The sequence below is a fragment of the Alternaria ethzedia genome (assembly GCF_023757985.1).
Source record: "Alternaria ethzedia strain BMP 0044 chromosome Unknown scaffold_20, whole genome shotgun sequence".
NCBI classification, from domain to species: domain Eukaryota; kingdom Fungi; phylum Ascomycota; class Dothideomycetes; order Pleosporales; family Pleosporaceae; genus Alternaria; species Alternaria ethzedia.
Window position 1 is genome coordinate 145,478 of NW_026056213.1, and position 21,835 is coordinate 167,312.

The 21,835-nt window shown below is 54.9% G+C and overlaps 6 protein-coding genes across 6 annotated transcripts; 1 reads left to right on the forward strand and 5 right to left on the reverse strand.

Moving 5' to 3' along the window:
• Positions 1-682: 682 nt before the first annotated feature.
• On the reverse strand, positions 683-2,302 carry J4E87_007346 (uncharacterized protein; the record flags this gene model as incomplete). Its single annotated transcript, XM_049378942.1, has 1 exon — positions 683-2,302. One exon carries the CDS (start codon positions 2,300-2,302, stop codon positions 683-685), a length of 1,620 nt encoding a protein of 539 aa, XP_049231212.1.
• A 1,728-nt stretch (positions 2,303-4,030) lies between these two features.
• J4E87_007347 (uncharacterized protein) lies at positions 4,031-6,223 on the reverse strand (the record flags this gene model as incomplete). Its single annotated transcript, XM_049378943.1, has 2 exons — positions 4,031-4,165; positions 4,226-6,223. 2 exons carry the CDS (start codon positions 6,221-6,223, stop codon positions 4,031-4,033), a joined length of 2,133 nt encoding a protein of 710 aa, XP_049231213.1.
• A 325-nt stretch (positions 6,224-6,548) lies between these two features.
• On the forward strand, positions 6,549-7,481 carry PNO1 (pre-rRNA-processing protein pno1; the record flags this gene model as incomplete). Its single annotated transcript, XM_049378944.1, has 3 exons — positions 6,549-7,022; positions 7,124-7,274; positions 7,327-7,481. 3 exons carry the CDS (start codon positions 6,549-6,551, stop codon positions 7,479-7,481), a joined length of 780 nt encoding a protein of 259 aa, XP_049231214.1.
• Positions 7,482-7,768: 287 nt separating this feature from the next.
• On the reverse strand, positions 7,769-10,069 carry J4E87_007349 (uncharacterized protein; the record flags this gene model as incomplete). Its single annotated transcript, XM_049378945.1, has 1 exon — positions 7,769-10,069. The coding sequence occupies one exon, from the start codon at positions 10,067-10,069 to the stop codon at positions 7,769-7,771; it is 2,301 nt and encodes a 766-aa protein (XP_049231215.1).
• A 913-nt stretch (positions 10,070-10,982) lies between these two features.
• On the reverse strand, positions 10,983-12,747 carry J4E87_007350 (uncharacterized protein; the record flags this gene model as incomplete). Its single annotated transcript, XM_049378946.1, has 2 exons — positions 10,983-12,103; positions 12,219-12,747. The coding sequence occupies 2 exons, from the start codon at positions 12,745-12,747 to the stop codon at positions 10,983-10,985; spliced, it is 1,650 nt and encodes a 549-aa protein (XP_049231216.1).
• Positions 12,748-18,757: 6,010 nt separating this feature from the next.
• J4E87_007351 (uncharacterized protein) lies at positions 18,758-21,717 on the reverse strand (the record flags this gene model as incomplete). Its single annotated transcript, XM_049378947.1, has 2 exons — positions 18,758-20,779; positions 20,830-21,717. 2 exons carry the CDS (start codon positions 21,715-21,717, stop codon positions 18,758-18,760), a joined length of 2,910 nt encoding a protein of 969 aa, XP_049231217.1.
• Between the last annotated feature and the right edge of the window lie 118 nt (positions 21,718-21,835).

Sequence of the window (21,835 nt, forward strand, 5' to 3'; positions counted from 1 at the left end):
GTCAGTCATCCTTCACACCTTGTTTTTTTTTGTATGAACGCTAAATTTGAAGGGGGTCTCAGAGGGCCACATTTGTGTGTTGGTGTTAGCACCACACGTAGCTCCCCGACGGGTCAACAATCGGACTGCATTGTGCAATCAACTAACCATGAAAGTTTCTTTCATCTCAGACTTGTTGAGATAAAGAAAAGACATTGGCTTACTTCGAGAGCAGGAGGAATCGAGCTTCCAACTTCGCACCTTGCGTTTTGGTGTTCGACTTCCCGAGGTCGAGAGGGTGCGCGCTTGATGAGAGGAAGGCCAATTGTTGGGATAATACACGCGACATTCAATACGACCGATGATGAAGCAGCCTGACCGGGATTTCCGCACCATTATGTGCGTTGTTCTCGGTAAGAGAGAGGGAAGGCAGGTGCTGAGGTCACTTTGAGGGCAGGCAGGAGGGGCGGTGATGAAGCAGTCGCAGTAGTGTTCCCCACGCTACACGCTGGGGTTCGCGAACCAGCAGCGCAAAGCTCTGAGACCCCAAAAAACATGTTAGTTACACAGCAAAGCATGAGTAATATAAGAGATCCTTATGATATGTTTCAAACAGGGAGACATTTCCGCATGTACTATTCTATCGCATGATCAACGCCGCGCAATGCTGTGAGAATTGTCTATACTGGCTGAGCCCACCACCCTAAAGCTGCACCTGAAACTTCGGGTTCGTCCTGATCCTCTCACCATAGTACTTGAATAGAATCGGCACCGGGATAAACGCCACAGAGATGAACCCAAGTAGAGAATTTCCCCACCCCAACCCCAAAGCATCATACATGTTTAATCCAGCGAGCGGCAGAAAGGCACCAAACATGGAGCGGAGAACGGTATTCGCTGCGATAGCAGATGCAGCGTGGACAGTAAACGCATCAACGAGGTAGGTCTGAATAGTCATCATAGCCGTCAGATTGCCCAGACCGATGAACGAGGTAAAGATGATGGGGACGATCCAGTGGACTTTGTAGTATGTCGTCCATCCGTATACGAAGACACCGACGGGGAGTCCAATGGCACCGGGTAGGGTAAGGATAAGCGGAAGGCGGTGTTCAGGCTTGACGTTTCCTTTGGCTTTTTGCTTGACGATGATCTTGTCGGATAGGATACCGAGGGCTACCATACCAATGAACATGCCTACACCAACACCGATGTAGGATAGTCCGACGGCGCCGGAGGAGAAGTGGTATTGGCCCTCAAAAACAAACGTGACGGTCGTGAAGAACAGGTACAGGATACCGTAGTTGACAGCGACGTAGAGGGACATGAGGCCGACAATGGGAGAAAGGAAGAGCATCTTCATCGGGCGCACAATAGCGCGAATGAAAATCTCCCTCGGCGGCAGATCCTGAGCAAGTTTCGATCTCAGATTCTCGTTCCCAGTTTCTTTCCGAAGGGCCTTTGTCTTGCGAGCGAGAAGAGTAGGATGGTAGGACTCGCGGCCAACGAAAAAGAGCATGACGCCGAAGACGCCGCCGAAGATGGCGAGGATCCAGAAGACCCAGCGCCAGGATTGGTTCTCCACGAGGAAACCTCCGCATACAGGTCCGATGACAGGGCCTAGAAGTGGTCCGACGGCCCACACGGCCATTGCACCAGCTCTTTGTTCAGGAGGAAACATGTCGGCGATTGTGCCGCCTCCGATAGTCAAGGGCGCGGCTCCGGCACACCCCGCTAGAAAACGGAAGCCCACTAACATGCCCATGGAATTGGACAACGCGCAGGCGATGTTGAAGACAACAAAGAGTGCGTTGCAGATGTTGTACAGATGCATGCGTCCGTAGAGTTCAGACATGGGCGCGATGATCAGAGGTCCAATGGCGAACCCCAAGATGTACACTGAGACGACGAACGAGGCCATTATGTTGGAGGTTTCGTTAAAGGCACGGAGGACCTGGGGGACGCCGGGTGCGAAGAAGGAGGATGCGAGGGGAGTGATGAGGGTACAGGCACCCAGTGCGGAGATGATACCCCATTTCTTTTTCGCCGTCCAGTTTTGAGGGTTGGCGGGATCATTTGGCCCGTCCCAGTCGACGATGTTGGCGTCCCGTTCTTGTTCTGGTTGGGCGATGCTAGACATTGTTCGCTCGTCTGTGTGCGTTGAATGGGCGTGGCTGTCGATGCCCTTCTCTGGGTCTTTGGAGAATGAATCCTCAGGTAGTCTGCTGTCTGCATCATGGCCTTGTTCGTATGCTTCTTTGGTAGGTCCGTTAGGCAGATCTTGCGCATCCCGCGCGGGGTTTGGTAATGACGACGGCGTCGCCATTGTGGACGTTGAATATGGAGTGAACTGAAGGAGGAGTCGTTAGCATGTATTGGACACCGTGACGCATCTTCGCCCCTTCCGTGCCGTACGCACTGATGTGGCGTACTCGTGTTAGATTACTGCGTACATTGGCAGCCAGGAAAGAGAAGCAAGTCTTACCGAGTATACGGTATTACTGAGACAGTCGACTGGGAATAACCGCAAGAACGGAATACAAATCGAACAGTTTGTAGATCGACAGTCCGGAAGTCAAACTATCAGCACAAAGCGTTCTAGGCAGATATGAAAAGTAGATCTGAGAGAAAGGAAAGAAGTGATGCCTCGTCTAAAGTGAATAGCAACAAAGGCTTACGTCGCAATCACGGACACAGAAATCTACGACCCTCCGCACGCGAAAGGGCTGCATGCCTAGACCTATGATGCGAGGGCGCAACGGTCCTACAGCCGTATGCAGCGTATTCACCCTATCTCCACACCCTACACGGCGTTATGTCCGCGGATAGGCTAAACTATTCAGAGCCATGGACAACGGATCGACGGCATTGTAGGATTCTGCACCAATAATATGGCGGGCGCGGGAGACGGTAGCCAGAGCATGGGGAGGCTTTGTCAAAGCTTGTTGGTTGGCATGGCGAGCTTGACAGCGCCCGCGAAATGGTGCCATCTCCCGAGCGTCGCTTGGCTGTAGGTGCGCGCGGAGGGTCGGATGGTCATCTCGGAGCTGGCGGGGCTTGGAGCAGTACTGTATTACTTTTGTAACACGAATTCCGTTCTTCGCAGAGACCAAGGCCCTTGACCTGGTTTCAGGCATTCGGGGTTGGGTCCGTCGCGCGTGTTCGTGCTACCACATTCGTCCGACGCGTGTGCCGCGGACCTGGTATGTAGTTTGGTTCCACGTCGAGCTCAGAGCGACGTTGCTATGGATCGTAAAACTAGTAGTAGCAATTTAGGCCTCTAGATGTGGTACCCGACGAAGCGAGTCGAGATGAGAGTACCGATGGCATTTGGTTAGTAGTACGCCGCCTTAGGAAGGCGACACAAAACACGTCTGACCTCGATATTGTCGTAAAACGCCCTGCAGCTGCATCGTTTGCCGTTCTGGGTATGCCTCTTGAGGTTTCTTGACAACGCGCAGATGTGAGTATGAGACGCGACGTCCATCGACCGATCCACTGTCCCCCGCAGAGAGGGAGGTCCCACTTGTCCCCAGAGTACGTGTCTTCCGATGTCATCCGACCCATTCTGCAGATCTGTGTATGGGAACAGCTGGTAGTAGCTCTTTCGGTTCGAGCGTGTCTGCGAGGGCTGGCTATCAAGGGTAATCTCATCGGTAGAGATTCGCATGCACCACTCGCGACTGTAAGTCTCTTCGAGTAAGAGCAGCGTAATGGGCACAGGTTGGCGTGTTATGGCCGTCACGCTTTGAAAGATAGATCCTCAGACGCTGACGCTGGCGCACGACATCAGCACGGGGCTCTGAGCAGTCCTGTTTGTACAATGGATTCGAAGTGGAAACTTTTCGTAGATGGGAATAAGAATGTCTATCATTTCATCGTAGGCAGCTGCTTTAAGAGCTCCCAAGTCCGTTGCCCATTTCATTCATTCATCCACTTCAGCTAGCCAGCCACATCAGCCGTGTGTATGTATATGCGCCAGAACGCCTTGCTTTGCCATTTATATTACAGAAAGAAGAGATTCATCCGCTTCATCCAATCTATCAGGGTATCTTTATGCGATGTTGCCGGCGAGACCAAGAAAGAGGGCTTGAGCTGCGAGCTGCAGTGTCCAAATGCCCACCTTCTTTATGCGTCGTTTACGTGTGGTTCGATCTTCGAGGACGTCGCGGGCGAATGCATCGTACATCTAAGCATGTTTTAGGACTCGTTTCTAGAGGGCAGCATGGGGAATAAATATAGGACTCACCTCCTTTGACACCTCCTCCATTAACCCGCTATCGTAGAGGGTCCAACTGCCGTCGAACTCACTAACCCTCTTCACAACCCTGCAATTCACTGGGATGAAGGTGCGACTTGAGTTCATGTATGCCACAATAGGTCGTACGAGCGCGTTGTTCACGTAAGAAATGTCCCGGGTAAAGATTGGGACTGCGGCGCGCACGTCGTTGAGATGGACACGCATGTCCATGATCATATAACGGTTGTCCTCCTCTGTTTCCTCGTGGGGTTGCGACTTGTCTTCAGGATGCTCATCGAAGCCGTGTACCGCGTGGTCAGAGAAATGGTGCTTGCGCTGTTGGATAACGGTAGCTTCCACACGATCGTACATGTCGGACATGACCTTTGCAATACTATCGTCATCGTCATTGGGGAACATGACATCTGCCACAATGTCGACGTTGCCTTCGTGGATCCACGAGAAGGGGCCTTCAAAGCCCCTGTTGAGGTGGTCGATGTTCAAGCCGTCGATACGAATCCGGCTATGCTTCTTCCAGGAGCTGCCGTCTTCGCTGTCGCGGCCGCTGCTCAACTGGGCGCCAGTGTAGTTGTGTGTTTGTCTGGGATGTATGGTAAAGAGCGAGTTGTCGAAGGATCCGGACATCATGTTGGCAGAGAGGAAGTCGTAGAACAGCCATTGCTTCCGCAGCTGAGGGAGGTCGCAAGAGAAGATGCTGACGGAGAACGGGCGGAAGCCGTTGGGCTGGTAGATAGTGACGAGCAGATCTTCCATCTTGAAGGACTCGAGTTCGAAGTCGCCCGGGTTGTGCTCGTGTTTGTATGACCTGGGATCCACGCCCTCGATTGTCTGCACTGACGTCCGATCTACGACACCGCGGATACCCTTGATTTCGACGTCCTTCAACAGGCCCTTGCCGTTGAACCATTTTGAGAAAGACAGTGTGACGTTGACGGTATCGATGGAGATGTCGAACTGTGTGTAGTTGGTGTCTTCTTCGGGTTCCGCTTTCTCTTCGACAGCGTCTGGAGTGTCGCTTTCCTGGTGGGTTATGGCGGCGGCGGCAGCAGCCATCTCGGTCTGTGAACCCTTGCTGACCTTTCCTTTGCCTTGGCCGGGGCGTCGCGAGACAAAGACATTGCGGAAAGAAATGACACCGTCTCCCCACTTGGGCACTACAGCGGTCTCGAAGACGACTTTTATGCCTGAGGACTTTGTCAAGTAGTTTCCGATCCACTTCGCAATCGTCTCCTGTGAGAAGGCGGTGTTGATCAAGAAGATGGTCAGCATGAAGAAGGTTGTAGTGCCCAGCACGATCCAGAGGAAGTGGGCGGCAATGATCCACGAGAACAATGCGTAGATCTCATCGGCATTGAAGGGACGGGTGCTTCGGATGGTAAGCCACTTGAAGTGGATCTTTATGCGCGACCAGAAGCCCGAGGCAGCTTCGAGCAGTTCAGCCTTGCTGGGGCGGTATATGTGGGGTAGGTGGTGCGGGAGACGGTCGAGGAGGGGCTTTGCGGCACCTGATGCTTCGGGCTTGGGCTTGGGCGGCGGTGTTTTGGAGGACTGCGGTGTCTGGCCCGTGGGCTCTGGTTTGGTCTTGGAGGAGCCATTCGTCGCCGAACTCTTGTTGCGGCGGTCGCTGCCTCTGTTCCTCTCCAGCGCTCGGCCCGCCTTGGACGATGCGTTTCTGCGCCATGCCGAGAAGACGGTGCCAGCCACACTCTGCTGGAGACGGCCGGTGCGGGGTGACGATGCTCGCAGCAGCAGACCGGGTGCGTGTCCGGGATACGGTGAGGTGGTCGACAGCCCCAAGACATGCGAATTCGCGGTGATGGAGCGCTTCTGGATGCCTCCCCGCCATGGCGACTTCGCCTGTGCCTGTGCCTGTGCCTGTGCCCATGCCCCCAGCCCTTCGCGCGGAAGCACACGGCCGCCGTGGATCAGCGGCTGGCCAGCGACGGCGCGCCACAGGAAGCCGAGCGTGCCTACATTCTTGTTCATGATAATCGCGGCGGGTACATGGTCGACGTCGGCAAGCGAGGGGTGTGCGGACGTGTGTGGGCGGAGAGAGGGTGCCGTGTGCGGTGCAGGACAGGCGGGCGGGTGGTTGGAATACAAGATTCACGTCATTACCCATGCACATGCAAAAAGAAGGCCTCGCGGTAGAGGGACAGGCGCTAGCCCGCTTCGGGACGACTGCCGCTCGCCTCAGCCAAATTTCTTGAGCAGCCCCACATTGTCGCGAATCGATAGCACCTCCAGCATCCACGCCCGCCTACACTTCGCATACCGCATACGCATACGCATACCGCATACCGCTGCCAGCATGCCCGCCCCTACCGCCCTCCAGCGCAGGCCCGACGAGTTCGCCGACGATGTCACCATGGAGGCGTCGTCGGTCCCGCTCCCGACCGAGAGCGACGGCGACCTCATCTCCATGAGCCTCGACCCCGTCGCCGCCGCGCACGATGCCCCAGCGCCCACCGACGACGACATGCCCATGACGGACGAGAGCGGGAAGCCAAAGTTCCCCGCCGCCAAGTCGATACCCCTCGCCTTCCGCCGCGAACAGCGCAAGGTCCCCATCCCACCCCACAGGATGACGCCCCTCAAGAACTCGTGGCCCAAGATCTACCCCCCGCTTGTCGAGCACCTCAAGCTGCAGGTCCGCATGAACACAAAGGCAAAGGCCGTCGAACTGCGCACCTCCAACGCCACAACCGACACAGGCGCGCTGCAGAAGGGAGAGGACTTTGTAAAGGCCTTCACGCTGGGCTTTGACACGGATGACGCCATTGCGGTAAGTGATACGAAGCCCTACACCTGAGCTGGCAGTCATTCAAACTGGGTCTGGCCTGGCCAGGCTCCTCAATTCGAGAACATCCGACTGACGACTCACAGCTGCTTCGACTCGACGATCTCTACATTGAGACCTTTGAGATCAAGGACGTCAAGACCCTACAGGGCGAGCATCTCGGCCGCGCGATTGGCCGCATTGCAGGCAAGGACGGCAAGACCAAGTTCGCCATCGAGAACGCCAGCAGAACACGAGGTGCGTCCATGACATGAATACCCCCGTTGTCCAGATTACTAACAACCCCCAGTCGTCCTAGCAGACCAGAAGATCCACATCCTCGGCGGTTTCAAGAACATCCACATCGCGCGCGAAGCCATTGTCAGCCTGATCCTGGGTCAACAACCAAGCAAGGTGTACGGCAACCTACGGACAGTCGCCGGACGTATGAAGGAGAGGTTCTAGACGATGCACACAAGCGAGAAATTTTGCATAGTAGCCAAGCAATGGCAACCGCGATATCGGGCATTTACACGGCGTTACGGACACTCGGGCAGGTTGGGAAAAGCTGTTATACCATCAGGCATGATTTGACGATTGGAAGAAGATGGATGGGATATCACATAGCTATAGAAGCAATTACGAGCAATGCATACATACTCGCATGGTCATGTTCGGTTCTGACAAAGTATGAGCACGAAGATTGCACGATACCATTCTCTCTCCACAGACATCTATACTGCCCGCTTCCCTCACGCATCCAGCCTTCCTACGAGTAGCGCACAAACCTCTCTCCCCTCCTCGCCCCAAACCCTCTGGCAAGGAATCCACTGCACACCCTCCATCTTGACCCCCTCTCCTCCATTCCCATACCACGCAAACCCCCTTCCAACATACAGCGTAGCACTCGTCCAGCCCTGTGCACCCAGCTTTCCTAGCACCTCCACATCCCGCTCATCCCTGATCTCCAACGTAAAAAAACGAGACCGACTGTGCGCCGGCGTCGTAGTAGTGCACTGGGGAACAGAGGCGTCACGCTCGTATGCGATGGAGGGAGACGTAAGACCCGTAGCGCTCCACTCTATATCCACACCGCGCGGCAGAGAAGACACCTGGGCGACGAAACAAGGTGGTACGACTATCTCTGCCTTAGCCCCGGTCGAACCTTGATTTTGCGCAGTAGATATGGCAGAGCGATCAGGGATCGGCGCCCGGAACGTAGAGTCCTTGAAGGCCGAGGCGTGTTGTTGGTTCAAGCGGTCCCAAGGATCAATATCCTCGTCTTCGTCTTCGTCCTCGTGGTTGTCGTCGTCAGTCGAGGATGAAGGTGGGGTATGAAGCTTCCTCCATACTTCCTGCGCCGTCCGCACATCCCCCTCTGGTGTCTCAGAAGCGGGAATGAAACATACGGCTGCTGTCCACCATGTCACTCGCTTTGTGCGGCCGATGCGCCAGAGGTGTTGGAGGGAAAGGAGAGCTTGGCCTCGGAAACCTTGTTCTGTGTAGACCGCCATGGATGCGGGGATGAGCGGGATTTGCCCGGCTACGTAGACGACTTCTCCGGTGGTTTGGGTGTCGTTTTCGGGGTGCTGCTTGCTGGGGGGTAGGCGGGCAGAGATGGCTTGGCTGTAAGGTCCGATGTTTGCGGGTGCCCAGTAGCTTCGGCCTTGGACGTGGAGGCCTTGTCTATTTACTGGGTGGAGGAGCTTTCCGTCTTGGTCGTTCTGGTCCTTGTCCGCGGTTACGCTTAGCATGACGTGTCTGTCTTTTGGCATGGTGTCCCCGACTGCGATCGTAGCTCTGGCTGGTGGGTTCACGCCGCTGAAGTATTGAGCGTAGATTGGATTAAGGACTGTAAAGTCTGCCATGTCGCGGAGGAGCAATGTGCAGTGGTTGACGCTGGATCTGGAAACATGACATTGCTTCAGAATATGGTCAAGACGGAGGAAGATCTTGGAGAGCTGACGAGAAGGGGAATCGGATGAGGAAGAGGGAGAGGTATCGCTCGAGAGGTTGGAGTATGTAAAGACGGTCGAGGTGTTACTGGATGTATTCCTGGGTAGTCGGTCTACTATGGACGGGAGATGCACTCGAGAGGGCGACCCAAAAGACTGAACAGTGCCCTCTTTTTCAGTGGACGCAGAAAGCTCATTTTGGTTGCTGGCGTTTGTCACTTCCAACACTCTCTTGAACTCGTCGTCAAAGAGCTCGGGTATCCTCAATGTGCCAGCACCTTCGTTATCGTCAACCTTTTCCTCTAGCGTACTCTTCTCGATCTTCAGCACCGCCTGGCCACCCTCCAGTTTCCCAGGTGGTCCCTCCTCGATCACTATCTTCTTCTTCCAGATCGACCTCGGCCCATCCAGTGCCAGCGTCTCAAACTCCCCTCCTTCACCCAGTATCGCGCCGTCACCAGCATCACCATAGCGCCCCATGGCCTTCGCTAGCCTTGCGATAGTCTTGTGATTAGCGACATCGAGGCCCAAAAAGTCTTCATCCAGACCACCAGACGCCGTCTTGATGATGATTGCTTTTTGTCCTACAGTCGTCATATCATGCAAAAGCGACGATTGCGTATACGGTGGCAACAGCGGATACTGCCACAGATACGACAGTGGCGTCAGCCCTAGCCTGAGCGCAACATTCTCCACACGCGTCCGTTGATACGTGCTCAGGATGGCGCCTGTAGACACTGCGTTTGCCTCCGGATGAGCTTCCATGACCCTTCTCAACAGCGGAACCAAGTCTTCAGTCTCATCCTGCTCTTGCTTTTGCAAAGGCGTTGCATAGTCTCTGTTCGAGTCTACGGCGGTGCCCAGGATCTCTTGTCGATAGAGCGGTATTCCTAGCGCTTCTTCGTAGAGTGGGATGACCGAATGCCCCACGGTCTGGTACATGTAACTGTTGATGTCCTCATCGTCATTGGCCGAAGGCGCTGGGTGCAAATTGGCCAGTGCTACGACACTGTGGCCGTTGGCTTTGCAGTGGAGAATGGAGAAGAGCGAGTCTTTGCCTCCGGAGATTAAAGCAATTACGCTCAATGACGGTGACATGGTAAAACGAATGATTCGAAACGGGCGACCGTCTGGGAAAAGCAATGAAGGAGTTGAGACGGCCCGGTGCCGCTCGTTGCATGAGACAGACGCAGGTGGATTGGATCTCGCTAAGGGTCTGCGCGCGCTAGGTTGATCCGTGGGGTTTTGCAGCGAGCGCGATAGTGTATTTTGGTATCAGGGTCCCGTCCTGCACCCATCGCTGACGGCTGATCGTCAAAGAACAACAGTGCGCACAACGCGCGGCTCGCATGGATGGCACAGTAGTCACATGCAGGGAAGAAGCATCGGAAGTATGTATGTAACGTGTTTTTGTATGATAGTCGGACAGTGCCAGCACCTCTAACCTACAATGAGCCGCAAAGAACGCAAAAGCATTGCTGAGCAGATTGTAAAAGTCTGACAATTACATGTGTGTGATGAGAAAGAAGCGAAGATTCCCAGAATGTCAGAGGGCGCTCAGATGAGGCTGCCCGATTACAACGAGTGTAGGAAGCGCAAGATAAACAGCGGGGTAACGCGGCGACAGTGGCCGGTGTAGGGTAATGGCCATGTCGTCGTAAAAGTGAAACCAAGAAAAACACCAGATCTATCCGTCCGCCAAGGTCCGCCCCAGAAGTCCCGATAAGCCGTGCTAAACGCAAAACCAAGCGATGAGAAGAAAATGCCAATCTCGCATGTTGGTACAGCCAGATCGGGTATGTAGAATACAGTGGGAGAAGGGAAGCGTAGAGTTTTAGCTGCAGATTGTGCAAGCTCGAGCCGCTGATGTAGATCGGTGCCGCCTGTCTAGCCATGTCGTGAGGGTGGACGAGCAGCCGTGTGGCATGATGTATAATCCTTCTACCAGGTGTTGTGGGGGTCATGAAGAGTCGTTAAGAGTTGAAAGGAGAAGTGTGGTAGTGAAGAAGGTTTACTCGTTCCTCTTGCGCTTCTTCTGGCTGGGGGAAGACTCGTTCTCGGATCCGTCTGAGCTTGATGTGGGGATCTCGGCAGCGGCGTTGTAGAGGATCTCGCCCATGGTGGAAGGCGCCTGTGCGCCGAACGCGCCGGGTTGGCCGTGCTGCATGTCCGAGTGATGGAAGTCGGAGCCCATGACCTCGAGACTGACAGCGCCAGTGCCGTGGGTGCGCTGGTGCTGGGACAGGTTGTCGCTCCTGGAGAACTTCTTACCGCAGTCGGTGCACTCAAAGGGCTTGTCGTGAGTGTGGAGAGAGCGGTAGTGGCGCTTGAGGTGCTCTTGACGGCGGAAGCGACGCGAGCACAGAGTGCAGACGAAGGTCTTGGAAGGGTCGTCGGTGAGCGACTGCTTGCGACCGCGACGGCTGGTAGGCGCGACGGGAGTGGCGTGTTCGTCTGAGCTGGAGCCGACAGCGTTTTCGGCTTGACCTGATTCTTGTTGGCTTGATGCTCCAGACATGGTGTTGTCATCACCGGATGTCTGTTGCTTACCCTGGTAGTCGGACTCAGTCTCGCTGAACTCGGAACGAGCCTTCTTGACTGTACGCCTCTTCATGTCAGAAGTGGCCGACATGTCAAAGTCGCTGGTGGCAGGGGTAAGGGGCAGGCCGTTGACAAGCTCCTCCTCGAAGTCGGTGAAGCTCTCGTCGCTGAGGAAGTCCTCTTCGGGAGAAAAGGCTCCTAGGTCAGTGCGCTGGCGCTTGCTGCCGCAAAAGTGGGCGTTGTCGGTGGAGAAGTTGACCAGGCCAGTGAAGTCGTCCTCGCAGTCAAGCTCGAACAGGGGCTCGAAAGTAGGGAGTCCGGTGAAGTGGAACGACTGAGCAGGCTCGAAGCTGTCTACCTTGGCAGTCTCACCCTTGAGGACAACCTTGTGCTCCTCGTCGCCGGGGCAAAGTGTGACGACAGGAAGCTCGGTAGTGGCGGAGACGGTGAGATCGCGGGGGTTGCAGAAGTTGTTCTCGGCTTCCGCAAAGGCAGAGCGGGGCACTGGTGATGGTGATGGGGAAAGCGAGGGGCATGAAGTTGCAGACAGGAGGTAGGACCCCTGGTTAGCCGACGGAGGCTGGATGTAGACTTGAAGTAGTTAGCAAAGCTGTCCACGCACACACGTAATGAGTTGCCCACGCAACGTCGAGGCAGCGACATTGCTTGCACAAGACGATGCAAATAGTACATTGGATAAACTTACCTGGTGTCATGGGTGGGGAGGCTGAACGCCATTCGAGACCGGCAGAGAGGAGCTCAGAGAAGACCTCGCCTTCGCAGCCCTGCTTTACACCCTCGATGCCCTCAGCAGAGAACATGTCGTGCAGCGGTGTAGGGAGGACATCGCATGTGGAAGGAGGGCTGCTGGTGTTGCTACCGCACGATGAAAGAGGAGGCGTGGCAGGCGAGAACGAGTAGTCAGTGTCAATGGGGTGAAGGTACGGCGAGTCTTGAGGTTGGATCAAGATCGTTGGCTTCTGGTACATTGGCTGAGGAGATGCGACGGGAGTCAGCATCTGGTTGGCGTAGGCGGTCTGAGGGTAGGACATCTGAGAGCATGCCGACGTTGGCCTCTGGTAGTACATGTTCTGTGCTTGGAAGGTAGCCTGTCCGGATGGGTGGGGTGTGAAGTGACCGTGTTGGCGTGTGTTCTCCCCTTGAGGGTCCGGGTTGTAGTAGAAGAATGGCGATTGCATTGCCTGGACAGGGTGGATGGGATATGAGCCTTCCATTGCGTGTGTAGGTGTGTGTTTAGTTCAGTGTAGCAGTTGTCGTCGTCGTACACGTTGTTGTTGGTGGGTTGGGTCGATGATAGAGTTGTATCGAGTGATGTCGAGGACAAATTAGTTGTACTTGAAGGCAGGATACTGGACAGTATAAGAGAGAGTCGAAGGAATGACTGTGGGCCAGTTCGTAATAACGAAACTGTCACTAAGATAGATAATGAAGATCAAAGAGTGTGAGGGCACAAAATTATGAGACCCAAGATGAAAACCTGAACGGCGACGGCGGAAAGAAACGAGAGGGACGTGGTTGATGAACCTTGATCAAGGGCAGGCCAGTGAAAAAGAGAACTGATGAGCGCACAGAGAAGGACGGCTCGCTCTAGTGCGCCGGGGCGCAGCGCAGCTCCACAAGCCAGCTAGGTATGGGATCCTGCATTAGACCCTAGCCTTGACTCGCGTCAAAAGCAGCGAGTGCATTAATGCATGGGTTTTTGGGCCTAAAATTATTCGCCCAATGCATAGCTGCATGGGGCTATACGCGAAATGAGATGTGCGCGGCGGTTCCGGCAGGCCTCCAGGCATTGGCTACGTCGCCAGCACAGCACATGGTGGGATGGAAGGCCTGCACACTGCCTACGTAGTGGGTTCTACCGCCCTCTCCGAATGGAGACGATGCAATAGCTGACGGCAACTGAGCCTCGCCACGGTGTGGCCGTTGTTCTGAACAGCGAGTGATGGGTAGCGAAGGGTGATACTGCCGATGACTGGGCGAGCGTCGGGTGTGTCTTGCGTCTCGTCTGACAAACCACACCACAGCATGCCCTTTCAGACGGCCCTCCAACTCGCCTCGAGATTAGCGCGCCCGGGCATCATTCAGCCTATCATCCTATCTGCCAATCGATAATGATAGCTGCGAGACCCTGCCGGTTGAACTATGTTTTGAAACATCCATACAGCGTCGCGTCTCTCCCGCTCTTCGTGATGGTGATGACGCTGCGCGCTCCACTGAATATGTCACGCACGACAACGCCGTACCGCCCGCAGTGCCACCCTCCAGCATCACAGAAGCAACACCGGGCATGCTGATGTCGTTGTTGATTGAGTGCTTTTGGACGCGCTGTGGCCGGCGTCAACGTTGCCCGCACACCACAAGACTCGCGACGCCTTCCTGCGATGCAGAAGCGTACGAGCGATGTGTCTCACGATGTCCACAACAACTCCACCAGCCACGCATGCACAGAGATGTAGGAATGTATCGCGTCAAGTCGCCCGACGCGAGGGTAGAAAAATGGTCCATTGCCACACCCATCGCGCAACACTGGAGCGAGAACTTGACATGCCGGGCTTACGCAGGAACGTAAGCCATGGTGCAAGAACAGGATCCCCGTTGAGCGTGATTTGCCCGCGAGCTGAAGGGCCTGGGATCCGCGCCCTCCCAGTGGTCGAAAACACGGCTATTCTTAATGGTGCGACATACTCGTGTGCAGCTCTCTGCAAGTCGCCACCGATACCATTCTTCTTCGAAGGGTGTAAAGAAATTCGGTTGGTGGGATGCATGGTCATATAGCTGCACATGCGGCCTTAATCCATCTCGCAAGTGTGTTTCAGGTGTTGGGCTGCCACTTCGGCTACCACTCGTGCAGCGACCGATTGTGGTGGTGTACCAGACAAAGCAACCAGCTGCTCTATCTAGGTATCGATAGTAGACGCAGTTGGCTGGCTATGACGCGGATGAAGTGGATGCCTCACCATTTACACTTCCGCCGCGGTATGAGTTATGCATGTTGGTGCCTCGTATAAGATTCGGCACAAATAGAAACGAGCTATCGAATGCTGCGGGTGCAAAGTTATGAAGCCGCCGGCGAGGCCTAAGTGGCTTACTCGTAAAAGCGGCGTGTCTTTCGCGTGACAAGCGTTGGTCGACTCGAACAGGCCCGATGGCATCCGCCTGGCCGTCATCCCCCACATTGACTGCAGAGCTTATTGATCGAGAATAGCGTCTACTGCAGGTACAATGCAGGAACAAACGGTAAGTGAGACCCCGTACAACATGCGGGCTTATCGTGACTCCAGGAAAAGATTTCGTGGGATTTTCGCGCCGTCTGCTCGCCCTACCACTGTCGTCATGCTCACTGCTTCATGTCAAGACGATGCAATTTCTAGAAGGCCACATCAGCGGGGCTCCCTTACGACTCAACAGGGTCCTGATGCGACTCAAGTTGAAGAAGGGCTCTTCCGTGGTGTGGGCCGTGTCAGTTAGCGTGTGCGGCGTGCTTCGGCGCCGGGGAACGACGCATGGCTTCCATAGCACAACTCCACTCGACTCTCTCTCCACTTCTTCAGCCTTGTCATTGGCCGAGACTCACGAGGCCCTGATCTTCGTCCTCTCGAAGGAAGTTTTCCAGCCTGGCGGGGTTGGGGCTTCCATCCCGCTCGCCCATGATTTGGCTATCGCGATGGTGTGTCCTTTGACTCGCTAGCACGTCTATCGGAAGTACAGCCATGTGTGCCGGCTTGACCAACACCAGAGCTAGTCGACCGTGCCACTCAGGTTCCTGCGTTTGTTCCGTCATGCCGCGGGTCAATGTTACTTTTACGCGTTAGAAACGAAGTGTGGCTTCCGAAACCATTGAGGGCATGACTACACAACGTGAATAGTTGCAAGGTGTCTCTGCTGGTAGGATGCGCACCAGGTGCCTCCCTGAAGGCTTGACAAATCTGACGTACCGTCCCCAAGGCACCGATACCGGGAACGTCGTCTTCTGGAATTGTGAAACTCATCAAAGGTCGCCATTGCCGAAGAGGCAATGACAACGGCTATGTCACCCCGATAAGGCAGCTGGCAGATCGCTGAGCCCACCGCGTCGGGGTCTCAAGCACGGTCAGACATGCTTCTAACGAAATTCGCGTTATGCTCAAGCAGGGTCAAGCTCGTCTGTAATCTCCCGAGAGCCCGCACGACTGGTCCCTGACCCTGTGGCTTCTGGAATTCTTCCCCACACTGATGCTCGGTGCTTGCTGCTGAATGCATGTGGATGTGCTATGCGGTGTGCTGGTCCAGCCAGGGCAACCCTTCCTGCGAGACACCGCCTTGACATTGTTGAGGCCAGTGTCTGGTGCGAAAGGCATCGGTTGGACATGTGTCTCGTCTAGTCGAGACGGCAAGTGGGAAGTCCCAAAGGTCCGCGTTCTGGAGCCGTCGTGGCTATTGCCGAAGCAGCTGGCCTGTGAGCAGGCGGTCGAGGTCGCACCGCTACGGGCTGGATCTCACCATCAGCCCGACACACGTGGGATTCTATCGACAATATCGGCATACGATAAGCCCGCGGTGAAACGACCGTGAATGTGGTTAGCACCAGGTCCCGGGTGGATAAGACCCGTGTTATTCAATGCTGTTAAGTTTCGAAAGCTTCCATTCATCGCAAATCACTCGGCACGTCGCGCCTTGGCTGGTCATCGAAATCTCTGCAGACCGTCCTCTGGCCATGACACGAGACCTCTACAGGCGACATCTCCCCAAGTCGGCGAGACAAGACCATAAGTGCTCATGGCACCAGGGTCTCGCAACGCTGCGGGACAAACCGACCATGGACGGCTAGTGACTGTGCTCCCCAACGTATGGAAAGTCGCCGATCGAGCGCAGATCTTGGGCATACGGGCGCGTCGGCACGACGATCGCAATTGAAAGTGACGCGCGTGAAGTTGTACATGCTCGATAGTTCTCCTCGACCAGAGGATGGGGCGTAGACGAGCAGGTAATTGTCATGAACATGTGAACCTGACGTACTATAGTAGCTTATTGACGTAAACTTTGTCCAGGACCGGTAAATTCAGAGTCGTAAAGACAGCGAGCAAGTTGGCAGCCGTAGCGTCCCCGCGGCTGCAAGCAACCTGGTATTCACCGATCATGTTGACTACTGACTGACTGAGCACTCGACGTCGCTATCAGCCGCCGTACGGGCCGACTGACTCTGTTCACATGTACAGCCAAAAGCGAGCGGCGCCGCGGTCGAGCAAAGGAAACCCGGGTCGAGAACTCGAGAGCACGAGGCACGCACGCCGCAGTGTCCGACCGAACATGTCCTCCTACGCTCTGACGCCGAAAGTTCCTCCATGGCCACCATCCCGCGCCAATGCCGAGGCACCGCATGAATCCAGACGCACGGCGCTTTGTTTCGCGGCATCCTCAGGCAAAAAGCCATCTTCTGGAAACATACGAAATGCAAACCGCATGAACAGAGACGACGAGAATAGGGCATTCCCTGCGCCCTCGTGGCCACGGCCCATCCATCTCATACAGGATTCTCGCTGAAACATGGCAGATCTCAACGGCGAATGATCTGAAGCAGCGACAGCGGCTGTGTCGAAGTCGCCATACGTCCCTGGCACTGTGCCCGTCTCACAGGCCTGCGCGTGCTCTCCAATCTGCGAAACACCCAGGTGTCATCCAACGGTCGCGTCGAGCTTCCGCGACAGCGCCGCAGCAACCGCGTAGTAATTCCGAACAGGAACGTGAAACAGGCCTCAGAAGTTGTGATGTTGTAATCAGTCGCAGCCTAGGCCACGTATTACTCTTCCTATCAATTATTCAAATGATTCATCAGCGGCCATGAAGAGAAGAGGTCGCTTGAGCGCGCGGCGAAAAGTCTTTTGAGGTTCCTCGGGCCCGCCGAAGCTTAGCCGGTGTCACGTGCCGGTCGGAGAAACGCGCGCGCCGACGCGCTAGTGCGGCGGCCATAAAAACTTCGCACCTCTGCGTACTGCTTCTGCTCCTCGCGGCGCAGGACGATAGTCCGTTTCCCCGGTTGCTTGAGGGTCATATTCCATGTCCCTTCATGTGTCGTCGACCTGCCAGAGAGAACATATTGCATCATCTATCATATACACTTTGTGGGGGCGCCTGTTTCTAGTGGCGCCTTCACTGGAAAAAGGTAGAACATACTTTCGTGACTCGCAGCCTTTGCTGCACCAGTACGCTCAGGTCGAGGCCCTATGCCTTCTGAGCAGCACTGAACGCGCAAATGTCTTGCTTGTGGCTTTGCAGTGACTCGATTCATCTCTGTGAGCAAGCATCCATCATTCGTCGTTCCGAAGCTGGACTAGCGCTATATCTACAGCAGTGAACCTCCCGGCGTCAAGTTGTCTGCAAATTGAGCGGCGCCGTTTTGTTGCACTCCGAAATGTATGCTCCATGACGCGAGTAGTCATTTTGACGTTATGGTCGTGGAATGTGTATGTCAGGAGCTGAACCCCTTCAAGGTGAATTATCCGAAGCCGACGGCAAACACGCGCCCTGGCGAGTTTAATCTACATCCGTTTCTCAATATGCTTTGCACCCTGTGAACACTCCATCGACGTAAATGTATGTGCTCTGAGAATATTCGCTTCTCCCGATATTGTCGTGCGGCGTTGATAGAGTTGCGCCGTGGCGAACCCGGAATATGGCCCTGTTGAACAGTATCAAAACCGGTGCAATTTGGCCAGGAGCACCACGACATGCTCACAGGCAATTGATCATAGTCAGACGATAGAAAGGCAGTCTAATGAATAAGGGTAAAATACTTTTTGCCATCGGATGTCGTGGAAATAAATACACATCGAATTGCTCGTTGTTACATTGTATCACATGTGCGCCAAGAGCCAAAAAAAAAAGATTCCTCAACTCTGCAACCCATCTCCTAGATACCAAAGTTGTCTTCGTTTGCATGCCTTCTCATTACGCCAGTACGACTTTGTCTGAGGGTCAACGGTTTAAAATCACTCTGCCGTTGAGAATCTTTGCGGTCACGTACCGGTCAATTCGTCAACACCATCTCTTCGTATGTCTACGGAAGAAACATCAATACTTCACTCACAGCAGCATATCAACACTACTGTGACATGTATCAATAGCGACCAAGAGTGATAGAAAAGAAGGCTCGTTCATTCATTAGATCACCCCATTAAATGGCTAACACACAACCATGGGTACAACACTATATCGTACACGGAACATCCAACTCCACCCTCTTCCCCCCTAAGCGGCCTGTGTCTGCGTCTGCGTCTGACTAGCAGGCTGTTGCGTCCCGAGCAACCTCTGAAGGTCACCTAGACCAGCTCCAGCCCTTTTCTTCCTCTGCTTCCCGCCCTCCTTCTCCGCAAACGCCAAGCCCATCAACTTCCTCTTCTCCTCTTGAATACCCAAGACCCGCTCCTCTACACTACCTTCAACTACCAGACGAAAGACCTTCGTCTCGCGCTTCTGTCCTAGTCGATGCACACGGTCCACGGCTTGATCTTCAATGGCAGGCGCCCACCATGAGTCCGCCAGAACAACTTGGTTTGCGGCAACGAGGTTCAAGCCGACACTGCATACGGCGAGTGAGGCGAGCATGATGGTCGTCTTTGGATCGGAGTCTAGCGCTTCGAGGGCGACGTCACGTTGTGTGGCGGACATGGAGCCGTCTATGCGTACGTACTTCAGACCGTAGAGGGTGAGGTGTGGCTCTAGGAGATCGAGGAAAGAAGTCCATTGGCTGAAGATGATGGTCTTGTTTGTGGGGTCGTTGGCGGATGCCCGGAGAATGTCGAGAAGTGCCTCGACTTTGGTACTGGTGTTCTTCTCGAGAGATTGCCTGTCGGCGATCTGGTCCTGTGTCAACGGCGCAGGAGCAGCGCCGGACAGTTCCTTTGCAGGTTTCACCGTGGTAGTTGCGATGGAATCCAAGTCTGCACGGCACATGGGGCACTTGTGTTGGGTTTCGATGACGCGTTCTAGACAGGGAGTGCAGAAGACGTGAGCGCATTTGGTGATGACGGGCTCTTTGTATACGTCCAAGCAGATCGGACAGTCTTCCTGCGATTCGATGGAGAGTTGAAGCATCTTCTGGAGCGCGGCCTTGTTCTCTTCTGTAAGATCGACGACACCTTCTGCTTCGAGCTGTTTCATGATGGAGTCGAGGCGCTCTTCGCCCACGAGCTGCCAGTGGTTGCAAACTTGTCGCATTCGGAGCAGTACCTCAAGGAGATGGCGGTAAGTGTCCCCGGCGTTCTTCTTCCCGATGTTGTGCTTGTAGACGTCCAGCGTACCCTTAGCCTGAGCCTCCAAGGCGTCGTACTTCTCCTGTTCATGCGGATGTAGCTTGATCTTATGTACGTATTCGGACAGCTCAGGTAGTCGTAGGTCAATGAATGACATCTCCTTCTTGCGACGTAAACAGATACCTGACATCAGCTGCTGGAGCACCTTGTGGCCTTGGACGTCGCCTTGCATGACTGGACGCATGATGGCACTGTGGAAGATTTCGAAAGAGTCAAGACCACCCGAAAGACGTAGGAAACGGACTTGAGAGTAGAGATCCTTGAGATTGTTGATGATTGGAGTGCCAGTAAGCGTCCAGCGGGACTGCGCGATCAAATTGGTAATGGCGATCGTCTTCTTGGCTTTCGGGTTCCTTATGCCATGGCCCTCATCGAGGATGACGCGGCGCCACTTGATAGAGAAGGGTCCGGATCGTCGTGGAACAGTAGGCTTCGTCTGCGAGTACCAGTCAGAAGCAACAGACTCGTAGGTGCTGATCACGACATCGTAGTTTTCGATCGACTTGGGTGTGATGGGTTCCTTCCTTTGACCATGCCAGAACATAACACGAAGAGCGTGTTCGGGCTTGACATGCTTCTTCATCTGAGTGCTCCAGTTGCTCATCACCGATACGGGAGCAAGGATCAGCGTGGCACCGGATGAATCGTCTGCGCGGAGGTTCAGTGCACGATCCGCCAGAATGAGCGAGATGGTCTGAATAGTCTTTCCCAGGCCCATGTCATCGGCCAGGATACCCCCAGAAGCTAGTGTTGGATTCTTGATCGAGAAATTCGTTGCTACGTTCGTGAAGGCGTTCTGGTCGCGAGTGTGTCGCCGCCATAGCTGGACCACTTCTCTGGTATTCGGTGCTGGTAGTCTGGGGCTTTCCTTGTCGAGCATCCATTGCAGGCCTTGCAGCTGGAAGGGGTGCAGCTCAGTGAGAAGAGCGTCGGGTTGGGGCGCTTGTGGCATTTTCGCCTGCCGAATGTTAGTGGTAGATACTGGGGTCGCACGTGCGCATCACTTACCAGGTCTTCTTCCTTGACGCCGTACTCTTCCACCATCTCCTCGACGTTTCTTGGGTTGAAGCGTAGGCTTCCGCCGATGATGTCTTCCATACTAGGCCCTGGCACGAGACCTGGTCCCTGTGAAGAGCTACCAGCAAATTCGCCCATGCTACTCTCGGGTGCCTGGCTACCCGCAACACCCACCACGGCGGCGCCCTTCTTTTTGGCCTCTTTGGCGGCTTGCTTGGCTATACGCTCGCGTTCCTTCGCAGCCGCCTTCGCAGCCGCAGCTTCCTTGCGCTGTTGGTCTGAAGCATGTCCGATAGGAAGTCCGTCGCGTCGCATCCGTGTCATGAGCTGTTGCTTCACGGCTGGGTCATTAGTGCCGTATAGCTTAAGCTGCATAGGGCAGTCATATTCGCCCTTCTCCTCTGTGAGCTGCGCCTCGATAAGCAGACTGCGCTCGTCCATGTATTTGGCCAACTTGGATGCGGGTCCTCGTGGAAGGTGTCCGATCTGTGCACCTTGTACGTTGCTCACTTTGATCGCATTACTGTCAAACCTATTGTGGGGTTCGCGACTCAGAATCACCATCTCGCCCTTCGTTGCGTATCCATTGTAGAATCGCAAGCCCACAACCTTGTCGTCCTTGATGCCATATAGTATGTAGTCGTACTGCTGCTGGTTGTATGCTTGCGTCGCATCCGGGACTTCCTGGGAGGCGTCGTCTTCGTCGTCTTCGTCGATAAAGATGGCATCTGCTTGCGACGAGCCAGATGTAGTGCGTTGCGCTTGGTTGTGCGATGTACGAGCTTGCTTGGGTGCGCGGCGCGGGCTCGAAGAGTAGGCGGGCGCATCGTCGTCTCCTGTGAGGTCAATGGCCTCGTAGGCGCGTCGTTTAGGAGGCATTGCGCGTCGAACGATGGGTGCTGGGAGATATGAGAGATGAAATGCGCGACGGCGGGGAAGGCTTTATGACGTTTGTCGCACGAGCGTGTTCGCGAAATTTCGCGACCGTTGGACGGGG